This window comes from Lagopus muta, chromosome 6 (genome assembly GCF_023343835.1).
Source record: "Lagopus muta isolate bLagMut1 chromosome 6, bLagMut1 primary, whole genome shotgun sequence".
Classification (NCBI taxonomy): domain Eukaryota; kingdom Metazoa; phylum Chordata; class Aves; order Galliformes; family Phasianidae; genus Lagopus; species Lagopus muta.
In genome coordinates this window covers 34670057-34697631 of record NC_064438.1, presented here as the reverse complement: position 1 = coordinate 34697631, position 27575 = coordinate 34670057, and the positions used below count along the sequence as shown (strand labels likewise).

At 37.0% G+C, this 27575-nt stretch overlaps 1 protein-coding gene across 3 annotated transcripts in view; it reads right to left on the bottom strand.

Annotated features, from left to right (window-relative positions):
* Nucleotides 1-27575, bottom strand: part of AKAP6 (A-kinase anchoring protein 6) — a 276451-nt gene that overhangs the window by 153281 nt on the left and 95595 nt on the right. For all 3 annotated transcript variants that reach the window (XM_048949915.1, XM_048949916.1, XM_048949917.1), the window contains one exon: nucleotides 8537-8659. In XM_048949915.1, the coding sequence (XP_048805872.1) occupies nucleotides 8537-8659 (123 nt within the window). The remainder of the gene's footprint in view (nucleotides 1-8536; nucleotides 8660-27575) is intronic.

The following is a 27575-nucleotide window of genomic DNA, read 5'->3' as shown; positions in this document are numbered from 1 at the left end:
ATTTTTAATAAAATGTTAACTTAAGGCTTCCCAAATCAAGTCTCAGTTTCTTTATTATCAACAAACAAGAGATGCAAGCACAAAGGTAAGAAATCAAATGGACAAAATGGTCACAAGCAGGGTGAACCACACATCTAATAGTCCACCCTATATAACTATCCTTGATCCTTTCTGGTTTTCTAGAAATACTCAGGAAATAATCTTCAAAAGTCAGCATCTTCTGGCTCCTTTTTCTATCTAGATGACATTTAACTACTGATCTCATATGTTTCTAAGCACAACTCTTCCACAAAGACCTACCACTCTCAAAACCTACTATTTAAACAAAGTATGTTTATATTATGCTGTCCTAGCACATGCAAAAAAAGGCCAAGTGTGAATAGAGTTTTACAACCCAAAGATAAATTAATGGGGCATTATATCCTTTGCAAATACGGAATTACTAAGGGAAAAAACAAACAAACAAACAAACGACAAAAAAAAACCCTCAGCACCATAAAGGTATATACTATTTAAACATAAACTAACCTACAGACTAAAAAGAGCACCTTGGAAATAAAAACACTTTCTAGTTTCAGAACAATTCTTGAAGGATTTTCATATGATTGAAATTTCATGGGAATAAAATACAGATACAATTTTCTTTTTATATATCTGCAGAGAAAAAGTTTTATGCAATTTAAGGATTGGTGCCTCCTTAGCAAAATTTGTCTAATAAAATACATAAGATTCCAAATTATTAACCCAATACATCTGTAAAATTAAGAAATGAAAAAGAAATTCAAATAAAATATAAAAAAATATAAAGAAAATATAAAGAAATAAAAAGAAAAAGGAGATGCAGAGAGAAAAATTTACCAATAACAACCTCTGTTCATGCTCTGAAATTTCTACATTTTTATTGAAATCTTTGGCAAACACCAAAACACAGACAGCAACTGTATTACTTCCAACTACTTGAAGTGTGAATGATATTTTGCCTTTGAGAAACATAGCTGAGAACCCACAGGAATAGACCATAGCTCTTGGGAACTGAAAACAAATATACTTTAAGTGTTGCATCCTGTTGGTTGTCCTTAGAGATCCTTTTCCTATACTCTTCCAATGATTTTCAATCTTAGATATTTTTCTCAAAATTGATTTCATTCCACTTTCAAAACAATTTTCAGACTAAATCTACATTGATGATACCAGCATACTAAAACTACTAAAGCAACAGCATACATTTTAATAGACATAAATTACAACTAAGTTCCTACATAATCATTATGCAGTCTATTAATAAAATAAGCATTAGTTTCAAATCAAAGTGTTGTGGTTTTTTTTTCCTAAAGGTGTTTCAAAAGTTGTTACATTGATAAATTAATGTAAAGACCATTATCAAGTTGTCATTCCAAGACTATTCTACAATTGCTGTAAAGCTTTTAAGTCAGAACTCCAATGACATATTATATGTTCACTGCTCCACAAATATGTAATTCAAATAGATGCATAAACAAGAACATCATTTAAGTAACAACCTCACTCCTGTCAAATAAGACACTTTCTGTGCTCTATATGTGCAAACCATATCACAACTAATGGGATACGGATGGGCCCAGCTAACACTGTTTGCTTTTAGTATAGCATTCTGTGGCCCTCTCATGCACAACTGTGGAAATTTGGGTTCACAGCAAAGAGAAGAAAAGGAGTGCTGAGAAGGCTTGAATCTATAAATAAAAAAAATATGATGTCCTTTTTTCTTCACAGCTGTGCAAAACACCTACACAGGGTTAAGTATTCACAAATTTGGACAGTAGGTTTGGGAGAAAAAAACAACTGATACTCTTAACATTATTCAAGTCATTCAGTCTCTGGAAAAATGACAGAGCAGTCCAAAAATGCTATTGGTTTGCTCCTAAGTGGGAATGAATTGTGGCAATAGCAGGTAGCAAGAATACAGCAGAACAGAAAATGGACATTTTCTTCCTTCATGAAACAGACATGGTAATAATACATGTCCCTCACAACAGTTCTCCTGTTCCTGAGGTGCTGGGAGGAAAAGTGTCACTCACTTCTCCATACACAGAAAAGATATGTGCGGGTTCTTCATTGCATTATCTTATAGGAAACAGCTTTAGATCAGATGCAATATTTCTGTACTGGTCAGCACAACAACACTGTCAGTAGCAGGATGTATACCTGAATTTTCTTAAGAGTTTGTTTTGTTTTTTTCTTAGTCCCCAAAAAACTCACAAGATGCTCCAATTCAAAAGAACAATCCGAACTGTATAGAAACCTATATTTTTCCCATTGTCAGCAACTGTACATACTGTGGCTCTAGACTGTAGTGCAGGTACAGCTGAATGCATTAAATGACAGCAACATTTAGCTCTGATGTTCTCATTTTCACTGAGGAAACAGAAAAGCTTACACGAATGTTATTTTGTTCCCAGAATTTGTAAGCTAAATAATACAACTGAAAATATACGTGCATTCTCTTTAAGGTTCATTTCTGAGCTTCAAATTAAGTCCTTTTATTTTCATGTGTTATTTTGAAACTGCTCATTTTAGTTTTTACTTCTGATTGATACATTCTGCAGACAGGTTCCTATATAAAATAACATGCATTCAGAAGCCAATGCATGCACAGAAGATCTTTTGTGGTAACAGCATGACAGTCAGAAACTGAAACTAACAATAGGACAAACAGAGTTAAAGCTAAGTCCTTAAAGAAGCAAGAGATCTGTCCGGTCACAGTGCTCCAACTCTTTATCATAATAATCCTGCAGATGCTATTGCATATTTTGAGGAAAAAATCTAAATTGGCTGCTATGGGCATCAGAAATGTTCATAGAGGAAAAACACAGTACGTAATTTAGTCATTTCAGAGGCTTTAATATCTTTAATAAAACCACCGTTATTATTGCCACCACAAAGACAGCCAGTAGATTAGCCCAAGGCATGTGTATTTAACATCACTTTGAGCAAGAACAGGTATTTAATACTTCTCTAAACTGATGTTTTTCAGGAAATAACATTTTCCAGGGAGATAAGAATGATTTTTCTTCAGACATAGCAGACTTCTTGCAATAAGATGATCAGTTATCATGAAAAACCACAGAAGCTTCTTTATGTTACCAAAACAATTTCTTAAAGGCAAAAATTCGACCTATTTTCTACATGAAAGTGTCTGCTGTTTACAGCTAAGAAAGTGATGAGACATGATGTAGCCATAAATATTTCTATTGGATACAGGAAAACTTTCATTCTGTTTTCCTTTAGATAACAACACTCTCAAAACCCTCACACTTTAAAAAGAACTTCATTTTTTAAAGAACGGAGATGACAAACATGCTATCCAGAAGAAAAGTGCTGGAGTGAATCAAGTTATAATTTCTCTTGCAATACTAGTGATACTTTCTGCGTGATTAAATGAATCTTAAAGGTCTCTTCCAACCCAAACCATTCTATGATTCAATGATATTTTTAAGTTTCAATTAAAAAGAACATATACTCCTGCCTAAAGCAAACAAAAATCTTGGGACAAACAATGAATTATTTTTAAGGAGGTCATTATCTCCCATTCTTTAAAGAGTTGCAAACCACTTTGTGCTGCCTTAAAGGAAGAGGAATCCACTAGTTCCTATCTTTTTTAAGGACAGCATATTTCCACAGCTGCAGTGAGAGTAAAGTGAAACGTCTGCTCTGTTGCAAACTGCAAATTTAAATGTAGGGAGATACAGTTCTACTCAAAACAGCAAGAGGCAACAAACAATTGTAAGTACATCATCAAGGGAACACCTACCATACCTTAGATTATTTTCAAGAACCAAAAATGTATCATTTTATACATCCAATCATTTATATACGTATAAAATGTTGCCTGTACTCAATGTTTCAGAACTTTAATTTACAGAATTTCTGAAGAATAAAAGTTTTAGGATAAAAATGACTGACTACTGGTTCCAAATTTCTAGCTAATTTTAACTCCACTGAAATATATTAAAAAGAAAAAAAAAAATTGCTTGCACACATCTATTAATAATGCAAGAAAGATTTAAAAGTTTGAGTAAATAAACTTCATTTGTGGTATTTCTTTAAAGAAATATTATCTAGTTCTAAGTATGACAATACAGAAATGGCTTTGGGCAAAATACACATAAAAGCAAACAAATGTTGCACAGTTTGGAAGCTATCAAGAGCAAAACAAGAAAACGGAGTACACTAAAAACAAACAGGAAACTTAAGAATTTAGATTTAAAAATCCCAGGTCTCAATGAACATACCTATTTTACAGTGCCTTAGATTTAAACCTTTTCCTCAGTGGTTCCTCAGATTTCCTTATCTGCTATCTTACTTCTTTACTGTGCTAAAACAACGTAGCTGTATTAATGACGTATAAAGAGAAGTAAATAGTCAGTTTAGCAAACTAAAATATTCAAGAGCAACATTATGAATTATTTGTTGAGCCACTAGGAAAGTCTATCTGGTTTCAAAAGTACAGCAGTACCCATCTAGATAGATGTTTTTTTCTCATGAGCTGTCTTCAGAATACTAGTTTTGATGAGAACTGATTTCCATGTCACCATTTTCATTGACGTTACTTCATGGTGAAGACTCATAAAACTGAAATATTAATTTTAGTCACTATTTCAGGAGTCTGTGAAAGCATATTTTCATTGACAGCTTCATGTTTAATGTTGCGTAAAACTAAGTGTAAAGGAATGCCTGTTGAAAATCAGGGAGATAGGCTTTAAAATTTGCAATGGAAACTATCCACCAAGTAGAAGATTGCCTGTTTTGGGACATCTTATCCTAGCTGTAGACTACCTTTCAATCTGAAGGAAAATTTATAATCATCAAACCTCATGGTTATTCATCATGGGATATTCTGTGAGACTTAAGTTGTAACTGTGATATAAGAATGAAAATCCAGTGTGTCCTACAATTAATAATTGTCATGTATTTGGCAATAAGAATAAGAACTATGTCTGTGTGCAAAAACAATGACTGAGTGTATTCAGGCATTAATTCCATAGTTCCATTCCATTCCATCTCTGCATAGATGAAATAACGGGCTGACTAGGGACAACAGACCAACCTAAGAAGAGGCAACTGTTTGAGTGCCTTATCACCTTCACAGAAGTGATGCTAATTGCTTTAGGAGCTCTCACTGTGGGACCTTCAGACAGTCCCACAGACTCATGCGTGCATCTCTAGACAGATGCTGGCCAATATGTAGATACTACATACATGCTTAAAAGCACTGATTAACATCTGGGGTAAACAATCTTGCCAGCTCAGATGTAAGAATTACCTAGAACAATAGTTTGGGGAAGTGTAACAGTTTAAGCTGAAAATTTTGTTAAGGGACTCTTGTAACAGAAATTCACATGGCCAACATCTTCAAGAGATTTCACTCCTTGTGTGAGCACGACCTCGTGCAAAGATTCTAAGAAATGTTGTAGGGTTTGAGGGTTTTTTTGGTTTTGATAATGATGCTGTCTTGAAGTGTCTGCATCACACCGTTTCTCAAAGTGCCAAAGATGTAGAAAAACAAGACAAAAAGTGAGGAATAAACTGAAGATTGAATCCATTACCAACTACGTGCACTGGGGCCCTAACATGACATTTAAGAACTGTACATGTTAGAAAATTTGTGGGATGCTCACAACCTTGTACTTGTTTCCTCTGTAAGACTTTTCTCAGCAAGTAGTAAGAAAAGGAATGAGTACATTTTACTGCTTTCCTGTTCCCACATTTATTTTTCTTAGAATTTGACAGCAGAGATTTAATTCATGAATGCAAAATATTCTCTCTTTATGGCACTAATTCTGTTATTGCAACAAACATACTTCCAACAAAACAATATCACAGGTGGTGAAATTGATAATTTGTGCCAAGGGCTAAGGCCCTATCTCTACTAATAAAAATAAAAATACTAATCTACTAGGTTTTCACTCCTTCTACAACCAGAAAATTTGCATTAGTGAGGAATAATAGTTATGAGGTTTGATAGTGCAGATGAAGTTTGCAGAAAAGAACCAATACATTTTCTTTCATTTCAGTTTAGTTTGCTACTGGAGTTCATGAGCCTGAAACCTAAATTTAAAAGTGTTAAGCTCCTTTTACTTCAACATATCTCAGGTTAGTGGGACTACCTATATAACCTGAATGGCAAAAGAAAAAAATGAGCAAAAAGGCCTTGATCAGTATTGTCTTACAATGATCAATCAAGGAAACTTTTAACTTTCAGCTCAATGTGATTTGAAGTTCATACACTTCTTTTTAAACACAGATTAGGATTTCTGTCAGGCAACTGCCACTGAAAAGCTGACAATCTAATTAATACAAATAACTATCTTCCCGTTATAAAAATGTTCTGTATTTTAATAATTCAATTCTGCTGTATAAAAATGAATATGATAGCATATGTTCCTGAAATTCAAAAGGAAAAGGCGTAATTACTGTTTTTCAAATTGTGCAATGGTTTTTCGCTGACACTATATGCCATGAAAAAAATTATAATACCATCGAACTAAAAGTGAAATGTTCTTTAGACATTTCACTTCACATAAATAAAGAGCAGAACACCCCAAATATCCACCTTGTTTGATTAAATAGTCATCTTCAAGCATACAACATTTCATGTACATTCCTACAATATAACAACAAAAAAGATTTCTTTTACCCCCAAATTAAAATAGTTATCAGCAGATGTAATACGAAGTACAACTGGGAGCCTAAGAACTTACAGGGGAAAATAGAGCTGTACAGGTGCCCACACACTCATTTGTTCTGACTGCCCCTAGCAATGAGCTTGTAGCTATTAGTCCACATTCCAATCCATTAGATAGCTTTGACCTTACCTCCCAAAGAACCAAAAAGCAAAGCTGAAAGTAATTTGCCTGCAAAGAGCTACTGTGCTTCTCCACATGGAAGAAGTAGAAAAAAGAATCTGACAGGGACTGACATGCAGCCTGGTGATTGTCCTGTTCCTAGGACAGCATAGGTCTGTCTTTTGTTATTCAATCAGAAATGAAAACTACAATTCTACTCATAAAAACTCATGTCTCCACAAGTTTCATGTTGTAAGGGGAAAAACAAACTGAAATCACTAATGGCTTTTCTGAGGTTTCATCATCTTCAGAGCACCTGCAAACATAATGCTCCCACATTAACACATGGGAGCAAATGTTTTTAGTACAAGACAAAAATCCAAACTCTTTGCCAAAAAAATAAAATAAAATAAAATAAAAATCCTGCTGTGCAAGGCAAAACTCTTCATACTACATTTTATAGACTACAAACTGATATCTATATCACACTATATCTAGTTGCTGCTTGTAGGCACTATACAATAATGCTTAAGAACAAAAGACATAAAATAGTTTGCTCTACAGCCGAAATTCTGAAAACACTTTTCCATTAGTTACTAATTTTGTATGTTGTAAAGCGACTAATTTTATAATGATCATTCTAGTATAACAGTAGGAATTAAGATGACATTTCTTCCTGTAATGCATCAAATTACTTCCTGGGACTGTCAAGTAATTTTTGCCATCAGATTATCACAGAATGGAAATGAATCTGAGCTTTGGGTGTTGATGTTTTGATGTAGGTTCATCTAATGCACTGTTCTATCCAGCTACGGTGTCTAACGCATCAGCTAAGAATAATTCTGATGAATAGGTTTTATTCAATTTACACTGGCAAGTACCTAAGATTGAGGCAGAGGGAGAGGGAATTTCTTAATTTAGCCTTCTTTTATTTTTCCTTTTTGCCACAGTGGTTTGCTTATCGAGATACCTACCCATTGAAAAGATTACATCGATCTGTACTCTTTAGCTACAGCATACAATTTTGGTTTTGAGGAATGAATATTTGGTTTAATTCAGGTCTTTTTTTCACTTGTCTTAGCCAGAAGCAGCTCTTGGCAGAATTCAGTGAAAGCCTCATGAGGTTTTTCAGATATTTCTCAATCTATGATTCTAGCCTGTAATATATTCAGAAGATTATTCATCCAAGTGTTTCCTACTTCCACCCAATGTTTTAGCTCTTTGCACAAGAACAAGGTTAGTGACAGTTGTATTAATTACTTGACAGAAATGCATATCAAGTAAAGTGATTGAAATAATTATTTCAAACATTTTATTTAAATGACTTTGTGCTATGTTAAACTGTAGAAGGGAGAATGAGTTCCTTACTATTAAGGAAGCTTTCTTAATATTACAACATTATAAAAATCCTAGAATAATCAGCAGAAAGAACAGTATTCTTTTTTTCTTTGGCTATCACAATTTTCATTCAATTTTGGAGATAATTTCTGAATTGTAATGTAATTTTGGATTTTAATTTAATTTTTAAAAAGCAATCAGGACTTATTTCAAATATAGAGGTAATTTGTTGGTATATTCATTAAAACAAATTGCAATGCTGCAGATCTTACATCGAAATATAGATGCACACTAGTAATTAAAAAATAATAATCAAATAAAAAGCACCACAGAACACTTCAATTACTGATAACAATCATAGTATAATCTTGTCCTACCAAGTGTGTCTCCAGGTACAGTTTAAGACTGTCTGTCTCTGCTTTAGGAGGAGTCCAATTCTCTGTTGTTTCCATGGCTTCATTTAACCAGTGAATTAATTCATCCAGCTTGCTTACAAACCCCTTAACAGATAAGAAAAAAGAAAGAACAAGAGAAGCAAATTTGTTAGTAAAATGACAATCTGAAAAACGTATGCTTCTTTTTTTTTAAACTGAAAATGTACTGTACAGGAAACATTTATCTTTTGCAAGCATACAAGGAAAAAAATACAATTAGCAAGTAGATTTCTAAATAAATGAGGTGCAAAACATTTTTGGGGGTATAATCTAAGGAGACATTTTAGGACAGAACAAAATCTGTATGACTGTGGGAAAATGAAAATAAAATGAAGGTTTTAGAACACATGAAGGGGGTATACATAAAGCTGCATTGAGATTACAATGGCAATTGAGCTGAAGACCTTGTACTGAGGAGACTGGGTGTAGCAGGAGCACTTCTGGATGAAAAAGTGCTGAATAAAGCTGCATTAACAAGTTATACCTTGGCAGACTGAGGAAAGAAACTACTTGTCAGAATGTATGTCTTGTGATTTCTGTTTTGATCCCTTGGATGAGACGCAGAGAGAAGAAATTAAGCAGTAGGTGAGGCAGAATATATATCATTTAATATAAATATCGTTGATTGCATATGAACCACACAGATGGTAATACTGAGAAGGAACTTCTGCTTCTTCAGGAGCACATTTATTGCAAAATTAGTACCAATTATATTGTCTGATTAAAAACAGTGCCCCTGAATTTACATGATTGGATAATACTATAGGTACATACTGAGTACAAATAATTTTACTGAATTCTTATTCACTGCAAAGCAAGTGTGTAAAATAAACTGACCATAACATTTATAGGCAGCCTGAAAATTAACTGTGAAGAGAAATGACCATCTATTACAAACAACCTAAGACAAGATGAAGTTAGGTCTAAAACTGGTTGTATTATAAACTACTGACAATTCCACAGTCCAATGTGAATTATAAGCTCCAGTAGGATAACAGCTTAGTATACACACTCAGTATCACACTCTTATCACTTTATTTATGGAATGATTTCTAGTAATTACTAATCCATTCAGATAACTGAAAACAAGCTGAGGACAAAACTTTTAAAGACTGGTAAGTCTCTCAGGAATCCAAATCCCATTTCCCCAAAGTTGCACATGAAATTGGAATTCAAACTGACGTGGAAACAGGAGTTGGACTTTGGGGGCACAGCTGTGTTACAATGGCTGCTCTGAAAGTAACATCAACTATTTTATTTTTTTGGGCCATGACATCAGGGGTGGACATTGGTGGTGTGACAGTAGAGGTTAAACCTTATCACCAATATACCGTTACATTTTGTTGCTGGTGCCAGATGGCAGCAGAGGAGCAATCCAATAAACTGGCATCTGACATTGAAGTGTGTATGAAGCAAAGGTGTGTCAATGAATTTCTCCACGTGGAAAAATGGCGTCCACTGACATTCATCACTTGCTGATCATTTCTGGAGACCAAACAGTGAATATGATGCATGGTAGTATAGTCAGTCTGGCCCAACTCTGTGCAAAGTAGCGTCCAGTAGTTAGTTCCTGCCTTAAGGCTCAAGTGCCTGATCTCTAGCAGGATGCTCCAGTGCACACTGGAGTCACAGCAGCACGGCACATACTGGGCACTCTGAAGGCCTCATCTTAATTATCATATTTTCAGTGAGCCACTATGAGTTCCCAGAGTGGTAATTAGTCTTTTGTCACCTCTTTTCATGGAACCAGCCACATCCCAAAGCACTGCAAAGAAGAAAACTGATATTCTACAGGTTTCATTACAGGCTGTTTATCAGGACATTGTGTGTGTGTGTCTGCTCTGGAGACTGAAATGAAGTTAGCTGCATTTCCTCCCATACCTAGGTCATGACAAAAGGAATATGTTACTCCAAGGAATGGGACAAAAGTGGGGGACAATATGGAGCAAGATGTTTCCCTGACTCCTTACACAAAATAGCAAGCAATACACTTGCTTTTTTCCAGCTCATAGCAGAGAATAAGAGATGCCACGCTGGCAGAGGAATGGGAAATGGGAGCTGACAGGGAGAAGAGCAGGAGGACTAAAGTCCTTCTAGGCCCTCCAATAAATCTCTGCCTGCATTTTAGCAATGTGCTGTCCTTGAGAGACAAGGTGATATGGTAAACAGAAAAAAATGAAGAAAGGCTCTCTCTTGTATGTGTGTCTTGTACTTTACAAAAACAACATGCATAACGTCTACCCACAGTACACGATGTCTGCATGCCTTCAAAAGAGTGCTCAGAAACCTTTCAGGCCTGCACAAGAACAAAATGCAGCCAGCAGCAACAGAGTTACTTCTATCCTTGCACAAAACACATGCGTGTTTTACAGTCTGTTAATTTACACTCATATTTGGAAGTGCTCACGCACCAGCAGCACAGACTACTAACCGTGCTCATAAACACAAGCACCAGCCTCTTACAAAACCACACTGATATGTGTTCTTTCTCTGGGCACCCTGAGACAGTGGCCAGGCACAGGCTGGGCAGCAGGACAGCTCGGCAGCACCAGACCCATTCCCTCCGTCTCAAGGAAATCTCTCCTGCCAGGCAGCGTCTGTCGTAATTTATTTTCCAAATGACGGTAATAAAATGTTGTTGAAAACATTCAGAAGAACACAGCAGTAGAGACCGAAAAAATTGAAGGGGAAGGAAGGGAAGAAGGGATGAAAAGACCGTGCCCCGCCGCGCGGAGCCACCGGAGGAGGGAGCGCCTCTCCCCTGCCAGTGCGCCGTGCCTGGGCCCGCAGCGCCATCTACCGGCACCGCTGCATCGGCCGGCTGAGAGAGGCGGGCACGGGATTGAGGGAGCGGCGGCACGGCTCGTTGTAGGCACGGTGCCAATAAAAGACGCGCAAAATACACAACTGCTTTTACTTCAGCTTATATGTAAGATTAAATTTGAACAGTGCAGCTCTTGCTTCATTTGTCACGGCTTACTGACCAAACAACGCTCCGATGTTTTTTGCTGTTGTTTTGTTGCCTACAATTTCATTTCCTTTATTTTCATAGCCTGATACCAACACAGGAGCCAGCTTTATCACCTGACCCCCAGCTTTATAACTTAACCCCGCCTGGAAAGCAGCACCAGTCTGAAAATTGAAACCTACGCACATATAACTGGCTGCAGCAGCTCTGGAGCCGAGAGCCGGACAGCAGCTCCCTCCTGCTGAGCGCTCCCTGCTCCCCTCTGCCTGCCTGCCCAGGGACAGTTAGCTGCAGGCTCAGAGGGACAGACCAGACCTCACTGCTGCTCACAGTCCATGACAAACACACATGGTTCTGCCTCTGCCGGCAGAGCCTTCCCAGCCAGCCCAAACGGAGACTCAGGCTCCCAGTACCGACGGAAAGAGTGCTGGTGGTGCTGATGGTCCCCAAGAAACCCTAACAGAGATACAAAGCCATGTCCCTGCTCTCCTCAGAGCACATGAAACAGAAGCAGAGACCAAAACATAACTGAAACCGTACTGAAGGGATGCTGCTCCTCTAAAAATTGATCACATTGAGTTCCTAGCAGCCTGTTTAGCTGGAATGATCAAAAATATACATGTTCTCTGTGACACAAACTGCATGACAATATTTGCTTTTCTCATTATTTAGGATCTTTCCCAGAATGTACATGCTTTCAACAAAAGATTCAGACAAAGTAAGTTCTAAAAATTAATATGGAGAAAACTGTTTTCCAATACTCTGACAGAGCATAAAACATAAGTAAACGCTACAGCATAAATTATATTAAAATAAAGGATGAGACTTAATATGCAATCCTGAATTCATATCGAGGAGCACTCAGTGAGAGAAATTCATAGGATGACAAATTGTAACTGATATATTTTCTTACTCTTTCTGTATTTTCTGTTTTAGATTATGTTTTTCTTTCTCTATTTTTATCTTCATCAATCTTAAGGTAGGAAAGAGTTTCAATCATTACAAACTTCAGTGTAGCTTTGCTGATTTATATTTGTTAAGGGTTTCATCTGAACACTCTTATGCTTATAATGAAAATACAGTAAAATTTATCCAATCCATATTTTGGTAAGGAAAAATTAAATGAGTTTTTGGAAGTAAAAAAAAAAACTCATAGTCAGCCCAATGAAGCTAAAAATTACTGCACAAAATTCCTCAGGGAGAAAAGCGTGGAACAGAACAGAAAAATGGAGCACCAGTATAATAAATCCAGTCTTTGCCTTTTGACCAGCTGGTTCATTTTTGCAAATGTAATAGTCTTGTAACTATGCTAGCAAACTAGACATTATTTAAAAAAAAAAAAAAAAAAAGTCCCTACATGACACAGCATAATGCCCTTCCTCTGTGCTGTTTAGGAGAGAAACAAATATTGTATTCTGGATGATTTGTAGCAACTTCTGTTGCAAAGTTCGCAAATAATGATAAAGCTCTTACCATTCCCCATGCAGAATTTTTTTAAACATTCACCATTAAATCATGCAGCTTTTCATTTTGTTTTATGACAGCTCTACAGATTTTCCTAAGGACAGGAAAAAAGTTCTAATCACACACCCATGAACAATGCTACAGCAAACAATATGGCTTAATCTGAAATTTCACTTGTACAAATGTTTGTTTGGTTTTTCTTGTGGTCTAATTTTATTTGCTCTGTATGGATAAGAATGAAGAAGAAAGACAATTGTAAGTACTGTGAAAAAAATAACCATAACACAGTGTGTCTGCTTCAGTGCTGGTGGCCTTATACAATGAAAATACACTTTATTAATTTCTTCTACAAAATCAATGAGTTAATTAACCAGAGAACTTTAAAATAATTGGAGGGATTTAAGTAATGACTGCAAGACTCCCTCATGAATGACCAGACCTCTCAAATTTTGAATCGTAAAACATTAGAATTAACTTGTTGAGTCACACAAAACTACAGGGATGGGTCAGGTCAGAGGCCAAAGGCATGCATGTATACTGGGCCAAGGAAGGATGCACCTCAAAGTGTGGCTTCCATCCTGGCTATATTAAAGATAAGTGCATACAAAGGCAGAGTCCCCCATTTGCTGCACAGGGCTGCAGAGCTCCCTATAGCTCATTGAACTGGCTAGAGCACCTTGGATTAGGCTTCATGTTGTGGCATGCAGAAGAGCAGCTGTGGTGGTGTGCTGCCAGCACAAGACACAATAGAGCATGGCAGCAAGGCCTTTAGGGGTGGTTAAAATGAACAATTCTCACGTACAATTCATTACACTTAATGGGACTGTGTGCATTCCATTCATCCCAAATGTGTGTCAGAAAACATTAAATACTTAAAATTATCACAGAAATTGGTCATCTTTGGCATTCCGAGTAGTTTGTGACTGACTCTTTCTTTACCTGGATCCTGTTTGCATATTTCTCCCTGATCACAACTGTTCAGCACAACTTGCTATTTACTACCTACACCCCACTGCTGCCCCTGCCCCTCTTGGCTCAGCCCATGAGTTTCTCACTCCCTTTCCTCTCCAGTTTCCACTCCACTCTCCAGTTTCCTACTTCATATTCCCATTGAGCTTCAGATGCTCACTCCATCTCTGCTGAAGACTGACTTCTGATAACAACTGCAGAATTAGTGCTAACATGCTTGCTTATGAAACTGTAAAAACACTCCAGTCACTGATGATATTCCTGCATGTTCTTAGCTCAGGGGTGTTGCTTGGACATATTCTCACTGGATTGTAATTTTCTGACCAGAACACAATTGAGACTTCCCAGAAAGGCTTATACTGTCACTGCTGTGAAAAAAATACATGTATGCAGGACTATCAAGTGAGTTACTTAAAATTTGGCACAAAATGTCTCTCAACTCAGAGAACACTTCACTACAACTTTTAAAGTTTCCTAGCTTCTTTTCAGAGGCTAAACTTCACTTTTTACATTACAATCTCTCTATTTTATTTATTTATTTATGGAAAATAGGAAAGTAAACAGTTCTGGTGTTCAGTAATTTTAGCACTTCAAATGATCTCATTTAGACTTTGAAGTTAGCTTTCATTAATTGAATGAAATGGGAAGGGAGGAAGTTCCCATCTCAGCTGGAACTATCATTTTACAAATGCAACTTTTACTAGACCACATTTAGAATGGAAACGGAATAAAGTGCAGTTCTGTAATTTTAATCTGTGGTCTAAGAGACAGTACAGTTATGGTTAACACCCCCCCCCCCTCACCCCCCCCCCAAAAAAAAAAATTTCAAAAGAATATGAAAACAATGAATGTTTTCATTTTTTATACAAGATTGCTTTAGATGAGGAATCTGGATATATGCAATAAAGTAAGCACTGGCATGAACACTGTCAAAATTATGATACAAAATACAGAGGATGCAGCTGCGACCAGTTAACACCACTGTAGAATGCTTTATGTATGCCTTCCTTCTATGTCAAATTTTGCTTTCACTTTTTATGGATAAAATTTCCCAGATGTTTTGTGCCTCTATATAGCACAGGTAGAAACATTAATTCAATACCTTTTGACTTGTAATTTTAAGCTGTAGAGGGATAATGGTGCTCAGTTTATTAGGCTAACATTTTCATTTAACACACATGCTGGCTTATTGTATGAAGGCATACTTCTGGTCGTTGCATTTTTGAAACACAAAACCCTTCTAATAAGTTGAACTAAGATTAAAATCAAAATAAAACAGAAGCAGCGAACTATTAAGTGCAAACATACTAAGCAATCTATTATGGCAGTTAAGTGTGACTCTACAGTGTCTACACAAACCTCAGTATCGAAGCACCAGACAACACTGCTTTTTAAATCACTAACCCAGACCATTTTTCTCTCCACCTTCCCTTTTATTACACAAAGGGAATTCTCTTCTTAGAAGAATTGGTTATGAGGCTGTTGCTTAAAAATGAATGTCCAATTTTGTTGCAAGCAGACAGTGTTGTAAAGTTTGTTCCCAATTTACAAAAAATCTGAGCTCACGAGAGGGGTCTGTGTGCAAGGATGGGCTGGCTCTAAGGGCTCTTCTATCACAGAATACATTAAGAAACCCTTTGTCTGACCACAAAAGGACTTACATATTAGTCTCAGGAGGAACTCATTCCTGCTCATGGGTTTTATTTTCAAAAGGATAAAAGTACACTTTCTTCATAGGCAAAGGTAACTCAAAGAAATCCAGGTACTCAAGAGGATGAGGCTGCAACAAACTGCCATGGACAATTTAATTGGAGTTGGACTCAGAGACAACAATAAAACCATTAGTAGTACAGATGTTAGGGATTCCCAAGGAACAAAAATGCCACAATGGGAGATATTCTTTGTGTTACATTGTCAAGATTCTGTGGCAGATAATGACTGCTGAAATACAGAACTGACCAAGCACATCAGGAGGATGCTAATATTTAATGTGCAGTTAGGAATACATTCATTTACAAACAGTCTAGAAACTAGCAGCTTTCAGCTAAGAAGTTACTAACTTACACGATAACCTCAGCCTATGAAAATATGGAATTTAAAAATTCACTCAAAACAGGGAAAGAGAAAGATAAAAGACTTTTCATACTGGACATTTCTGTAGAGATATATCTTAGTCTTCTACTATATACTGTTTAGTTAGACAGTTTTAAGGCCAAATATGATGCTAAACAAATCTTTCACAAGTGCCAGCTCTTAGTTTTGTATCCAACAATCACATATAAAATTAGAAGTGACTACATATAAACATAGAAGTGACTACTGAATGTACTTTTTCTGATCGGCATCCAGCTTATTGGTCACAACTTATACAGTTACAGAATGAAGAAAAGCAGCACAGGATGTTTACTGGCTCATGATGTTTTCTTAGTTAAAATTCACATTATATATCCTAATGCAGCAAAACAAGGATTAGTATGTAAAAATGTGGAGTTGTATCAAGCACAGTCAGTCAGACATAATTCACCTTTTCAGGGAGATGTTCTGGAGAGTCAAGAGCACTTCTTGTGTGACAAAGTACAGTTCTTAGAAGCTTAGAAAAACACTGCAAATTAACTCAGTTCTAATTTTGCCCCTAAAAGTCAGTGAAAAGGTACTTGGGACCTTACTTCTTGCAGACTTTTTTTTTTAGTCTTCTACTAAACCTGCAGACTTTACTAGCATTCCTAAGTTATACTGTAGTCTGACTAGAGCAGGAATGGCAATAAAAGCTTTTAAGAAGCTCTTGTGTTCCCGAAGCCTTCTTGGTAAGAGAATCACAAATATAAATGGCTTAAAAGGCAGGATACAGAGGAACAAGCAGTGCAGTTTTACTTTTCAGTCCATTAAAAATAACTACATGTGAAGACAGGGAACCTGATTCTGCAACAGTAATGTCACTGCCCCCATGGGATTGTTGTGTAGGAGCAGAAATAAAGTCAAAGAGCAGGTTACACTAATGTATGTCTTAAGAACCTTTCATGAATGTGTCTGTCTACATTATGTAAACCTTTCCATTGTGCCATAAATGTGATTCTTTCCTTACTCTATGCCTTGTCTTGCCTTTGGTCAAGTTGAAGATGTAATTTCTATTTAAAAGAATCACCATGAGCCGTCCAATACAATTTGAAACTTACAAGATCTAAAAAGAGACCTTGACAGTATCAGCAGATAGGCTCTGGAGCAAAACTAAAGATAGTTACAGTAAAGTATGCCAAAATCTTCCAAAGCCCTATTCCTGCATGGTGTTTTCACAGATAGCAAACAAGCCTCCAGCACCACTAACAGCACTTCCCCAGCCTTCTGGCCAGTGAACACCCACAGCCTAGAGCCAAAATCAGTGGGCTGGAAGGACACTGCTGGGGAGCAAAGATCCAAGCAGCCTTGAGGGCGAACATGTATGCACCTGTATGCCATACAGTGGCATAGAAAAGGTCTTCATGCCTTTGCAAGTGTTGTAAAGTAGAGAGGACAATTGCAGAGAAGGGAGGAGAGCAGGAAAACTCTCTGATACATTCATCATTTAAGGAATCATCTGGTGTGAACTTAACAGCAATATGGATTGGTTGTAAACCTTCAGAGATGCCATCTGCTCAGAAGGCAGTAATGCCAACCATACAAAATGTCTGCTGATCTCTCACACTGATGTGACCAGGCTTTCAACCAGAGACCCAACATTAACATCCATAACACCAGAAAGGCTTCAGGCTTTCAGTGAGGAGAGAGTTCATGCTGCAGAAATATAGATCAATGCTGTATCTCAAAAGTGGTATGGAATTCAAAGCACTCCTGGGAATCAAATAATTAGCATATCTTTCTTTGCATGGAAAAATTTCACACAAATCAAAACATATTAGATGATTGTAATTTAGATGGAAATTCTTATGCCTATCTACCTCCTAAGTTATCATGCATCACAACTGGGAACTGGGCTATTTTCAAGGCAATATTTCATTCAGATCGGCCAGGGCTTGCTGTACTCGTGGCCACAAGAGCAGCGCTTGCAGCCTTGCCTGGCAGAGCCTGCACTGGCATGATTCTTTCACTTGCCTCATTCAGCATCCCTAATCTGTCCTCTGATGAAATTTTGAACGGGCAGAGGTTCTTGGGAAAATAATTTGAAACTATGGAGTAAATAATATAGGCAGCAGAAAAGACAAATACAAGAGTTAAAGGATACCAAGATCCCTGAAAAGGAGACAGAACAAGGAAAGAATGGCTAAACAAAACAAAATAAACAAGCTAATGGAAATGAAATTGACACACAAAAGAATTAAAGGTAGTGCAGTTAGCAACAGTGACGCTGTAAGTCCTGAACAATGCACAAACTTCTAAACGATCACCCAAATCCGGTCCTTGAATGGTCTGGTCAATGCTACATACTGTTTCTCAACATACATTCCTTCACAATTAGCAATGCCTGTTACTGATCATGTCTCCCAGTAGCTTTCACTACTCTTAAAATAACTCTGAGTCATTTATTTTCTATACAAAGAAAGATATGTGCCCAAAATGTGTTCCAATAGAAGATAAGTTTAAGTTTCTCATATGTATTAGGGCATCAAGTACCTCAAGCTCAGCCTTTTTTATATTATACTCCTAAGTCAAAGATTTGCCCTGTGTAAAGAACAGCCAAGAGATGTGAATTTTCTTAGGTCACTTGGACTCACTCAGCTGATACACCAGGGAGCAAGTTGTAACCACAGTCTCCAGATATTTGTAGCCAGAGGTGTACAGAGGGAAGGACAAAAGCAGCAAATGTGCCTGAGAGAAGACAGATCATATTAGCTACTCCCCAAAAGGGAAACTTCAGCTCTGCAGTTGCAGTTGAAAGCAAGATCTGGGTTCTGGAGGGATCCTGGGCACAGTGCAGGAGAGGACAGAGTGATCTGGCTAAGAGGGAACTGGTAAAAATAATTATTCTGTAAAGGTTTCCAAATTTTGGTTTAAAAAAAAAAAAAAAAAAGGTAACTCAGAATTATGGTTTAAGGAGGGTATAGAGACACCAAAATGAGTTGCTATGTCCTGGTTACAGGGTAAGGGCTGATTGCTAGGATATATTCACACATTCACATTATTTCTCCTTTTGTCCACTGTTAGTAAGCTCTATACTACAACAGAAAATATAGAAGTTAGTTCAGGATCTGTTGATCCTAAATAGATTTGGTATTTATTCTACAGAAAAATCTAAAGCAAAATGTTCTGGTCAGAATATTCCTTATTCTTGCAATATGAAATGTTTGTTGTGCAGCAACCTTGATCCAAACTCCATGGTTAGTGAGAGTATGTGGTCAGCATCTACATTTTCTGTGAAGCTAGTTGCCTGCTACACTTTCTCTAAAAATGCTGTCAATATAACTACTGATGTTGAAGCAACTTAGGGTGATGTAAGGGTACTTGGAAGTACTGTGTTGCCTCTTCATGTAATTATTTTAAATGTTGTGTTGGCAACATACCTTATTTTCAGATTGTTTTACAGCTAATGTATGTATTCTTGATTATAAGCTGAACTTCATCCAAAAGATGAACTAACCTTCATTTGCAATTTTTCCATATAATGGCTTCTGTAATATATCAGACAGCTTTATTTTGCTCAGAAAAAAAAGGCAGTTATGGATGGCCATCATTTCTTGCTTGGCATGCTCTGAGTATTTAAGCGTCAGATGGAGCCTGGGGGTGGGACAGCCATGTTCAGCTGTTCGTCCTGCTGAGGGTCAGCTGTGACCTTGCACATGCGCTGGGCAGCACCACAGGACTCCACAGGCGCCGCCTGAGTGCCTCCCTCCTCCCACCAGTCCTAGCATTTCCTTACTGTTTGATCCTATAGCTCTTGGAAATTGACCTCACTCCCCCAGCACTTAATTCCTTTGAAACTGCATGTAATGTGCATATACATGCTTGTTCCTGCAGCCTAAATGCAGAGTGGGCCTATCATGTGATTTCAATTTGAAAGAGGTTTGAAGGTTGTCTGGGCAGTTGCAAACAATTTATCTTTTCCAAAACGAAGAATAAACCATGTTAAAATAATGACATTAACCAAATTGAGTACTTTCAGCAAATGGCACAAAACCAACTTCAAAGATTCAGTGCCTTTGTATTAAAAGATAAATTAATTATATTTTATGTATCATTTTCAGTAAGCTAGCTGGCAGGTGATGGAGAAGGGCAGAAAGGCATAATATTCTTGGCCTGAAAATCAGGAAGTCATAATAATCACTGCTTATCTATATAACGTAAGTAAAGTTCTCTAAATGATAATAAAAATAGCAGATATATGTTCAGTAAGACATTTATTATTTGCAGAGAAGAGTTTATTTTTGAAATATATTTTGCAATATCTGTTAAGTGAAATAGTACACTTCCACAATAGGAGTGGAGGTGCAGGTTATATTTTATAAAGTTTAATAATAGACATACTCATGCTATTATTTTAAATCAGAATGACGTTTCAACATTAAATTCATTGGAATAAAATTCAAAGCAAAAGTAGTTGGAGCCCACACTTAAGTAAAAATATCCTCCTAACAATGAATATTCATGAGGAGGAAAGATTATTGTTTACAATTATTTAATTTCTGAATTTCTAACAAATCCGACTGTAGAGTTACACAAATCTTGTTCGTTTGAGAAGCAAATTAGATTTCTATTAAATAGGTGCTGTAACAACAACTGGCCTCAAGAGGGTGATACATTACCATATCGAAAAGTTTTCCTATTAAAGGAAAATATACCAAACAACTCTTTACTAAAATAGAGCAGATGCTATTTGATTATGAGTAACTGTTGAATGTATTGACCTCTGCTAAATCCTTAACATGAATTAAGATACAGTGACCATGATTTTCCCTCAAAATCAGAAAGTTGAATTCAGCATTTCCTATTGAGTGAGGTTAATTGGTGAGAAGAGGTTACATCTGCCACCTCTCAAGAGACATTTAAATTCTTTGACCTATGAACTTGTTTTGCAGTTAAGATTTCTGTGTTTAAATACTAAAACAGGAAAAGCAGTGATTGCCACTATTCTGTAAGTATAACAACAGCAGGAAGAAATTAAGATTTGTCATCTCTTACTTTCCTCTATTATTATTTCTCCAGTTCCCCAATTTCATGTCCTGTTATACACTCAATTTTTGTTCATCTGCAGTCTACAAAAAGATCATGTCATTATTACTTCCTCTACTGATTGCTTTTCTTTTGCCTCCTAATTTACTTATCTTCACTTCACTTTATTTATAATTTTTTTTCCAGTGGTCTCTAGTGGGCAGTTCTTTATAACCTCTTAAAAACCGAATTCTGAGTTACTTTTTTTTTTTAACCCAAATTTGGAAACTTTTACAGAATAAAATAACAGGCTCTGGTCTTTTGTTTGTTGTCTTTTTATTCTTTTTTTTTTTTTTCTTTTTTTTTCTTTTCTTTTTTTTTCTTTTTTTAACCCCAAAAGATTTGTTTTTAACAAATTTACAATTTTCTCTTGTTTTCTGTAGTTCAGCAGAGTTGTGACAATTTTGTACTGCAATGCATAGGTTGAACCTGGTTTGGACTTATCTGGGCTAGTTTTATGCTAGCTCCTAAACTTCAGTTACAGGTATATTGTAGTAGTATTTATGTTTCAAATGATTCTGGGTGTCTTTGGTCTCATACAGCACAGTAAGGAAATACTCCTGTAGTCAGATGTTGGCATCAGCGGGCAAAATTATTAAGTTTTTGCAACTTGAATATCTACACATCTACATCTCTGTTTGCTCATTGGCTCTTGGTCTCTATCTTCGTCAGCCTGCTCTGTGAATTTTCCAAAGATTGTCCAACAGAAAGTAGAAGCAAATCTAGTCCTCTGGCAAACTTATTTGATCTACTTGAAATCAGGGTTCAACATAACTCTTTGCTAACAATAAAGGGATATTCAGATAAGACATAAATTTTGTTAGCTAAGGCTGGTTGAAGTTCCTTGTTAGGATTATCATCCGGGCTCCAAAATCTAAGGCAAGGATAAACATTTATTTGTCTTTCTGGTTGCTTTTAAGACAACTTTCAAAAATCTGTAAGCATACAGATAGACTGAAATAAACCTCTGAGAGACAGTTTTCTGTCCACGTTCACCACAAATCATATTCACTCTGATGCTTAATGATGACAAACATGATTTAAGAGTTAGTTTGCTTTAATGTTTCATTTCTGATCCTAACATACTGGAAAGGATGGAGGAATGAAAACTCTGTTGCTGTCAAAGCACATAAAGACACACAAAAAGAAAAGGATATGAACATATTCTGAAGAGTTATGCAATAATCTTACATAAGTGGACTTGATCTTTCCTCTCAAGTTAATCCTCTCTAGACCCCTGAATATTTCTCCTGCTCTGACTCATCTTCAGCATGTACACATTTTAAGGCAATGATGCATTAACAACAGTAGATATGTTGGAATTTAATTTAGTTGGAAGTTAGCAACAATGTATTATCTAAATAATTAAATATTTAGACAAGACCATGGGGACTCTGCTGTACTGTAGCTTTCTGGAATATCCTGTGCACTCTCACAGAAAATACATAAAACATCAGTATCCAGCAGCCTAAGTGTATTATGTAACAGAACAGCTAGACCTTAAAGCATTGGGAAAGGTGCAGTACTATGAAAATAGAAAGCAATGAGCATTCTTTCTTATGCCTCTGTATATAAACATGCTTAAGGGAACAATAGAAAACACAAATGTCAATTCAACAGTTATCTGTTTGATAATGATGGCACTTCAAGGAGTGGAAAAAAAATCAAATCAATATAATATAAAAATCAATACGTTAACTAGTTAACAGAGTTTGTCAGAAGTTATTTCAAACTGAAAACAGGAGGACTGGGATGTGGCGTTTAGCTGTGTACACAGCAAGAATCATGAGGTGTTTGGAGCTAAAGGTTTTGCATCAGATGTGAACCAAATGGTTGATGTAGAACATCACTTGCAATCAGTTCTATATACTAGTAAGGACATACCCTGAAATCATTGTGAAATTACTAAAATTTGGAGGCCTTTACATGGGGAATTAAAAAACAGTTTTGAACAAGCATGTGTTTCATATTATATAACTTCTACAGTCAGTTTTAGATGTGCAGTTACAAATTCAGAATTTGCAGAGCTTGCATAGTAGTTGATGGTTTTGCAAAGATTCCCAGTGACAAACTCATTCAGTTATAAAGCAAATGCCAAAGAAAAGTGCATGCACTCAGAAGAGATGTTTAAATTCAAGCAAACTGTTAGAAACCCAAACGTTCACTGTATTTCAATATCATTTTTTAGTAAGAAGTATTTGAGCAGAATTGTGAATTCCATATGCATTATTGCTTAATAATACTTTAACCAGCTTGTAAACCAAGGGATGGGCTTTTAAAGCAGGGCAGTCTTATCAGATCAAAGGCAACAAAATAGCTCTTCACGCACAGTACAAAATACTATGTGACATCTGCAATTATGCTGCACAAAGCAGCAAAACTGCTGAGAGGATTTCAGTGTTGCCAAGGCATTTCTGGATCTGATAACTTTTTACTCAGTGTTGTATTTTTGTTGGTAATTTTTTTTGTTGATTTTTGTTTTTGCAAATTGCTCCTCAGCAAAGAGCAGTATTTTAGTATATTATGAAGCAGCACGGTACAATTTATAAATGAAAAAATGTTGACAACCACTTTACTATTAGGAAAAATATGTAATCCATTTATCTTAAGGGGTTCAGTATTAAAGCACTTTTGCATAATTTATTGAAAGAAAAAAGGCTGAGGAAAGCACTACAGCACTTGAAAAATCCTTTATCTGGTAATTCAAAAATAGCAAGTCCTGTTCCCTGTCAATTATCTTTGCATTTTTCATCTGTTCTGACATTACTGGTTTTTCTGTTTTTCTTCATTACCAAGTCCTATCAGCATTATCATTTTCTATAAGCTTTTTTAGTACCCTTAGCACTACGGCCAAACTTCATTTGTTCTCTGTACATGCTCTTTGCCCTAATGATGAAAATCATCTCCAAATACAAGTAAAATTTGCTTCTCTTATAGCAATCCAGCTTCTACATTAACTATACCAATGCAATGTTTACATCTCATTTTCTGCCCAGAAGAAACTATGTCCTCTATCAATATAAACAATTAAATTTCAGTCCTCCAAATATTTTCCAGCCATCTCTCCACTACCCAAATGGACTCCCAACTCTATCTCCAACATGTAATTCACTCAACTGAGCCCATCAAACCATTTGTAGAAGCCTACAGCTTAGTTACCTTGTTACTACCCTCTGAAAATACAAGTATTTCACACACAAAACCGTAGGTTATTTATCACTCTAACAAGTTTAGCTCTGAGAGTACACTCTTTTTTGTAGACTGCACACTTCACCAAACCTCAGTTCTCCCCACTCTCCCTTCCCCCCCCCCCCACCCCACACACACAGGAAAATTAATCCTATTACTCTAATAACGCAGAAAAGAGGTTTTTGATCTCTGCTCCACTGAAAGATCTTGGCTGCAAAGGGGACAAATGGCTGCACAAGGGTGACAATGCCCCTGACTGGACCCTGGAAGGCAACACAAAGACTAGCAATAACTCTTCGTTGTAGGATCCCTGGTGCATACTCTAATCCACAACATAAAAATGTGTCAAGAAGGTGAGTAATGAGTGCCAGTCTGAACTGCCTGACAAAGACAGAGCCACTGGAGTTTGGGGAAATTCATGAAAAGATGGGAACGATAGATATCAGATTGTTGTTTTCAGAGAAATTCAAGTATTCATATGACTCTTGCAAAAACTGAGCTTGCCATAAAACAAGCTGCAAGTCTGTAAATGAGGAAAATTTGGCAATTTTCTCCATATAATAAACACTGAGGCCTGTAATGCCAAAATATCTTCATTTGAATGCCCAGTATTGCACATGGTTACCTTTCCACCCTTTATAGTTATGCCTTCAAAAATCAGATAGAATGGGATTATGAGTTACTACTGATTACAGGACAAAGATGTCAATACAGTTATTCTATTCTAGGACTGCTATCTAGTGGACAAGATTTTTCTGGTTGAATTTTTTTTTTTTTTTTTCCCAGCACTATCTTATTACTCAGGTGATTTAAAATGTATCATTACAATATCATCCCTAAGATGATCTTCCAATTTTCATGTTTGCACATAAAAATGAAAAAAATATATCATTAGTATGATTTTAAGGAAAAATTAGTTTTATCAAAGAAAGAAACCTTTCAAAACTGATAAGGTGGAGTTCTAGAATGGTTGAGGTAGGCAGGGACCTCTGGATCCATGTGGTCCAACCCCTGCTCAAGTAGAAACACCAAGAGACAAGTGCCCATGCAGCTTTTTAAGATCTCCAAGGAGAATGCATAGCCTCTCTAGTCAGTCTATACTTCTGCTGTTACCCACAAGGTAAAGTGTTGCCTGATGTTCAGATAAAGCCTCCTTTGTTACAGACTTTGTCCATTTCCTGTTGTCCTGTCATTGGGCACCACTTAAATAAACCTGGCCTCATCCCCTTTGCATGTTCCCTTTAGGTATTTATACACATTAATAAGATCCCCGAGTCTCCTCCAGGCTGAAGAGTCTTACTGAAAATAATGCCAGTGATTTTGCCTGCAGGAATGATGCTGACGTATCTTTTTCTTTCCCAGTTAGTATAACAGAATCACAGAATCACAGAATTGTAGAGGTTGGAAGGGACCTCCAGAGATCATTGTGTCCAACCCCCCTGCCAAAGCAGGTTCCCTACACCAGGTAGCACAGGTAGGCATCCAGGCAGGTCTTGAACATCTCCAGAGAAGGAGACTCCACCACCTCCCTGGGCAGCCTGTTCCAGTGCTCCGTCACCCTCACTGTAAAGAAGTTCTTGCGCATGTTTGTGCGGAACTTCCTATGCTGCAGTTTCCAGCCGTTTCCCCTTGTCCTGTCTCCACTCACCAATGAAAAGAGTCCGGCCTCGCCATTCTGCCCCCCACACCTTAGATATTGATAGACCTGGATCAGGTCCCCTCTCAGTCTCCTCTTCTCAAGGCTGAACAGACCCAGTTCACTCAGCCTTTCCTCATAGGGGAGATGCTCCAGGCCCTTCACCATCTTCGTGGCCCTCCGCTGGACTCTTCCCAAGAGATCCCTGTCTTTTTTGTACTGGGGAGCCCAGAACTGGACGCAGTACTCCAGATGAGGTCTTACCAGGGCAGAATAGAGGGGGAGGATCACCTCCTTTGACCTGCTGGACACGCTCTTTTTAATGCACCCCAGTAAGCCATTGGCCTTTTTGGCCACAAGGGCACACTGCTGGCTCATGGCCAACCTGTCGTCCACCAGGACACCCAGGTCCCTTTCCGCAGAGCTCCCCTCCAGCAGGTCATCCCCCAACCTGTACTGGTGCATGGAATTATTCCTCCCCAGATGCAAGACTCTACACTTGCTTTTGTTAAACCTCATCCGGTTTCTTTCTGCCCAGCTCTCCAGCCTGTCCAGGTCTTGCTGAATGGCAGCACAGCCTTCAGGTGTGTCAGCCAATCCTCCCAACTTCGTATCATCGGCAAACTTGCTGAGGGTGGCCATTATCCCCTCATCAAGGTCATTGATGAAGATGTTGAATAACAGAAAATACCAACCTGAATCTGCATTCTAAAATTAACTTAGGGTAGCTACTAAAAGTGCTTTAATGCTGTTTTTAGAGTAGAAATACATCTTGACAATAAAAGGAACATTCAGAATTTTCTATCTCTCCTTCTCATATTTATCTCCAAAATGTAATTTCAGAAATGTACATGGAACTGCCACAAAACTGTAACATACCACAAAACAGAGATACCCAGTACTACCTAAATAAGAAGCATGTGCCAAAGAATTAACTGCACTACAGTGCAAAATATGGCAGAAATATGTAGTGTTTATCACAAAGAAAGTGTTCCAGTTCAGCAGCAATTAGGCCAGACAAGCAGAATTCTGTCTATGGATAATCAGAAAGATGAAGAGTATAACAGTACCTGTGCAAGAGCGTCTGCATAATTTGGAAGTATGAAAAAACAAATTTGGCTAGTTTCCTCAGATGATTATATTCCATATAAATGAGACAATGGAGAAGTCTTCCAATAAATACTGTAGCATACATTCAGCAAACTGCTTACTATCGAGGTATTTCCAGATTTGAATTAATTCAAAATTATTCCTGTCAGTATAAAATTTTGAAACCACTTTCTTCACTCTATTAAAATAGCTAAAATACAACTTTCAATGATTTTGAGGCTGCCACTTCTTTCAAGGCTGTTGTTCTCCAAAAAGGAAAGGTTGAGTTCTTTTAGTTTTGTTTTACAATCTCGATAAATAAAATATATTAGGCTAGACATTTTCCACAATGTAAGTGGATTACGAACATGCATGTGCTTGCTTCTTCTTAATTAGCTTTTCCTTTCATATCTGACTTCATTAGCATAAAATTAGCACAAAAAAAAAAAAAAAAGATTTAAACTACTGCTAAGACACATTCGTGCAATTAGGAATCCTCTTTTTGGGACTGAAGATTTATTAAACAATAG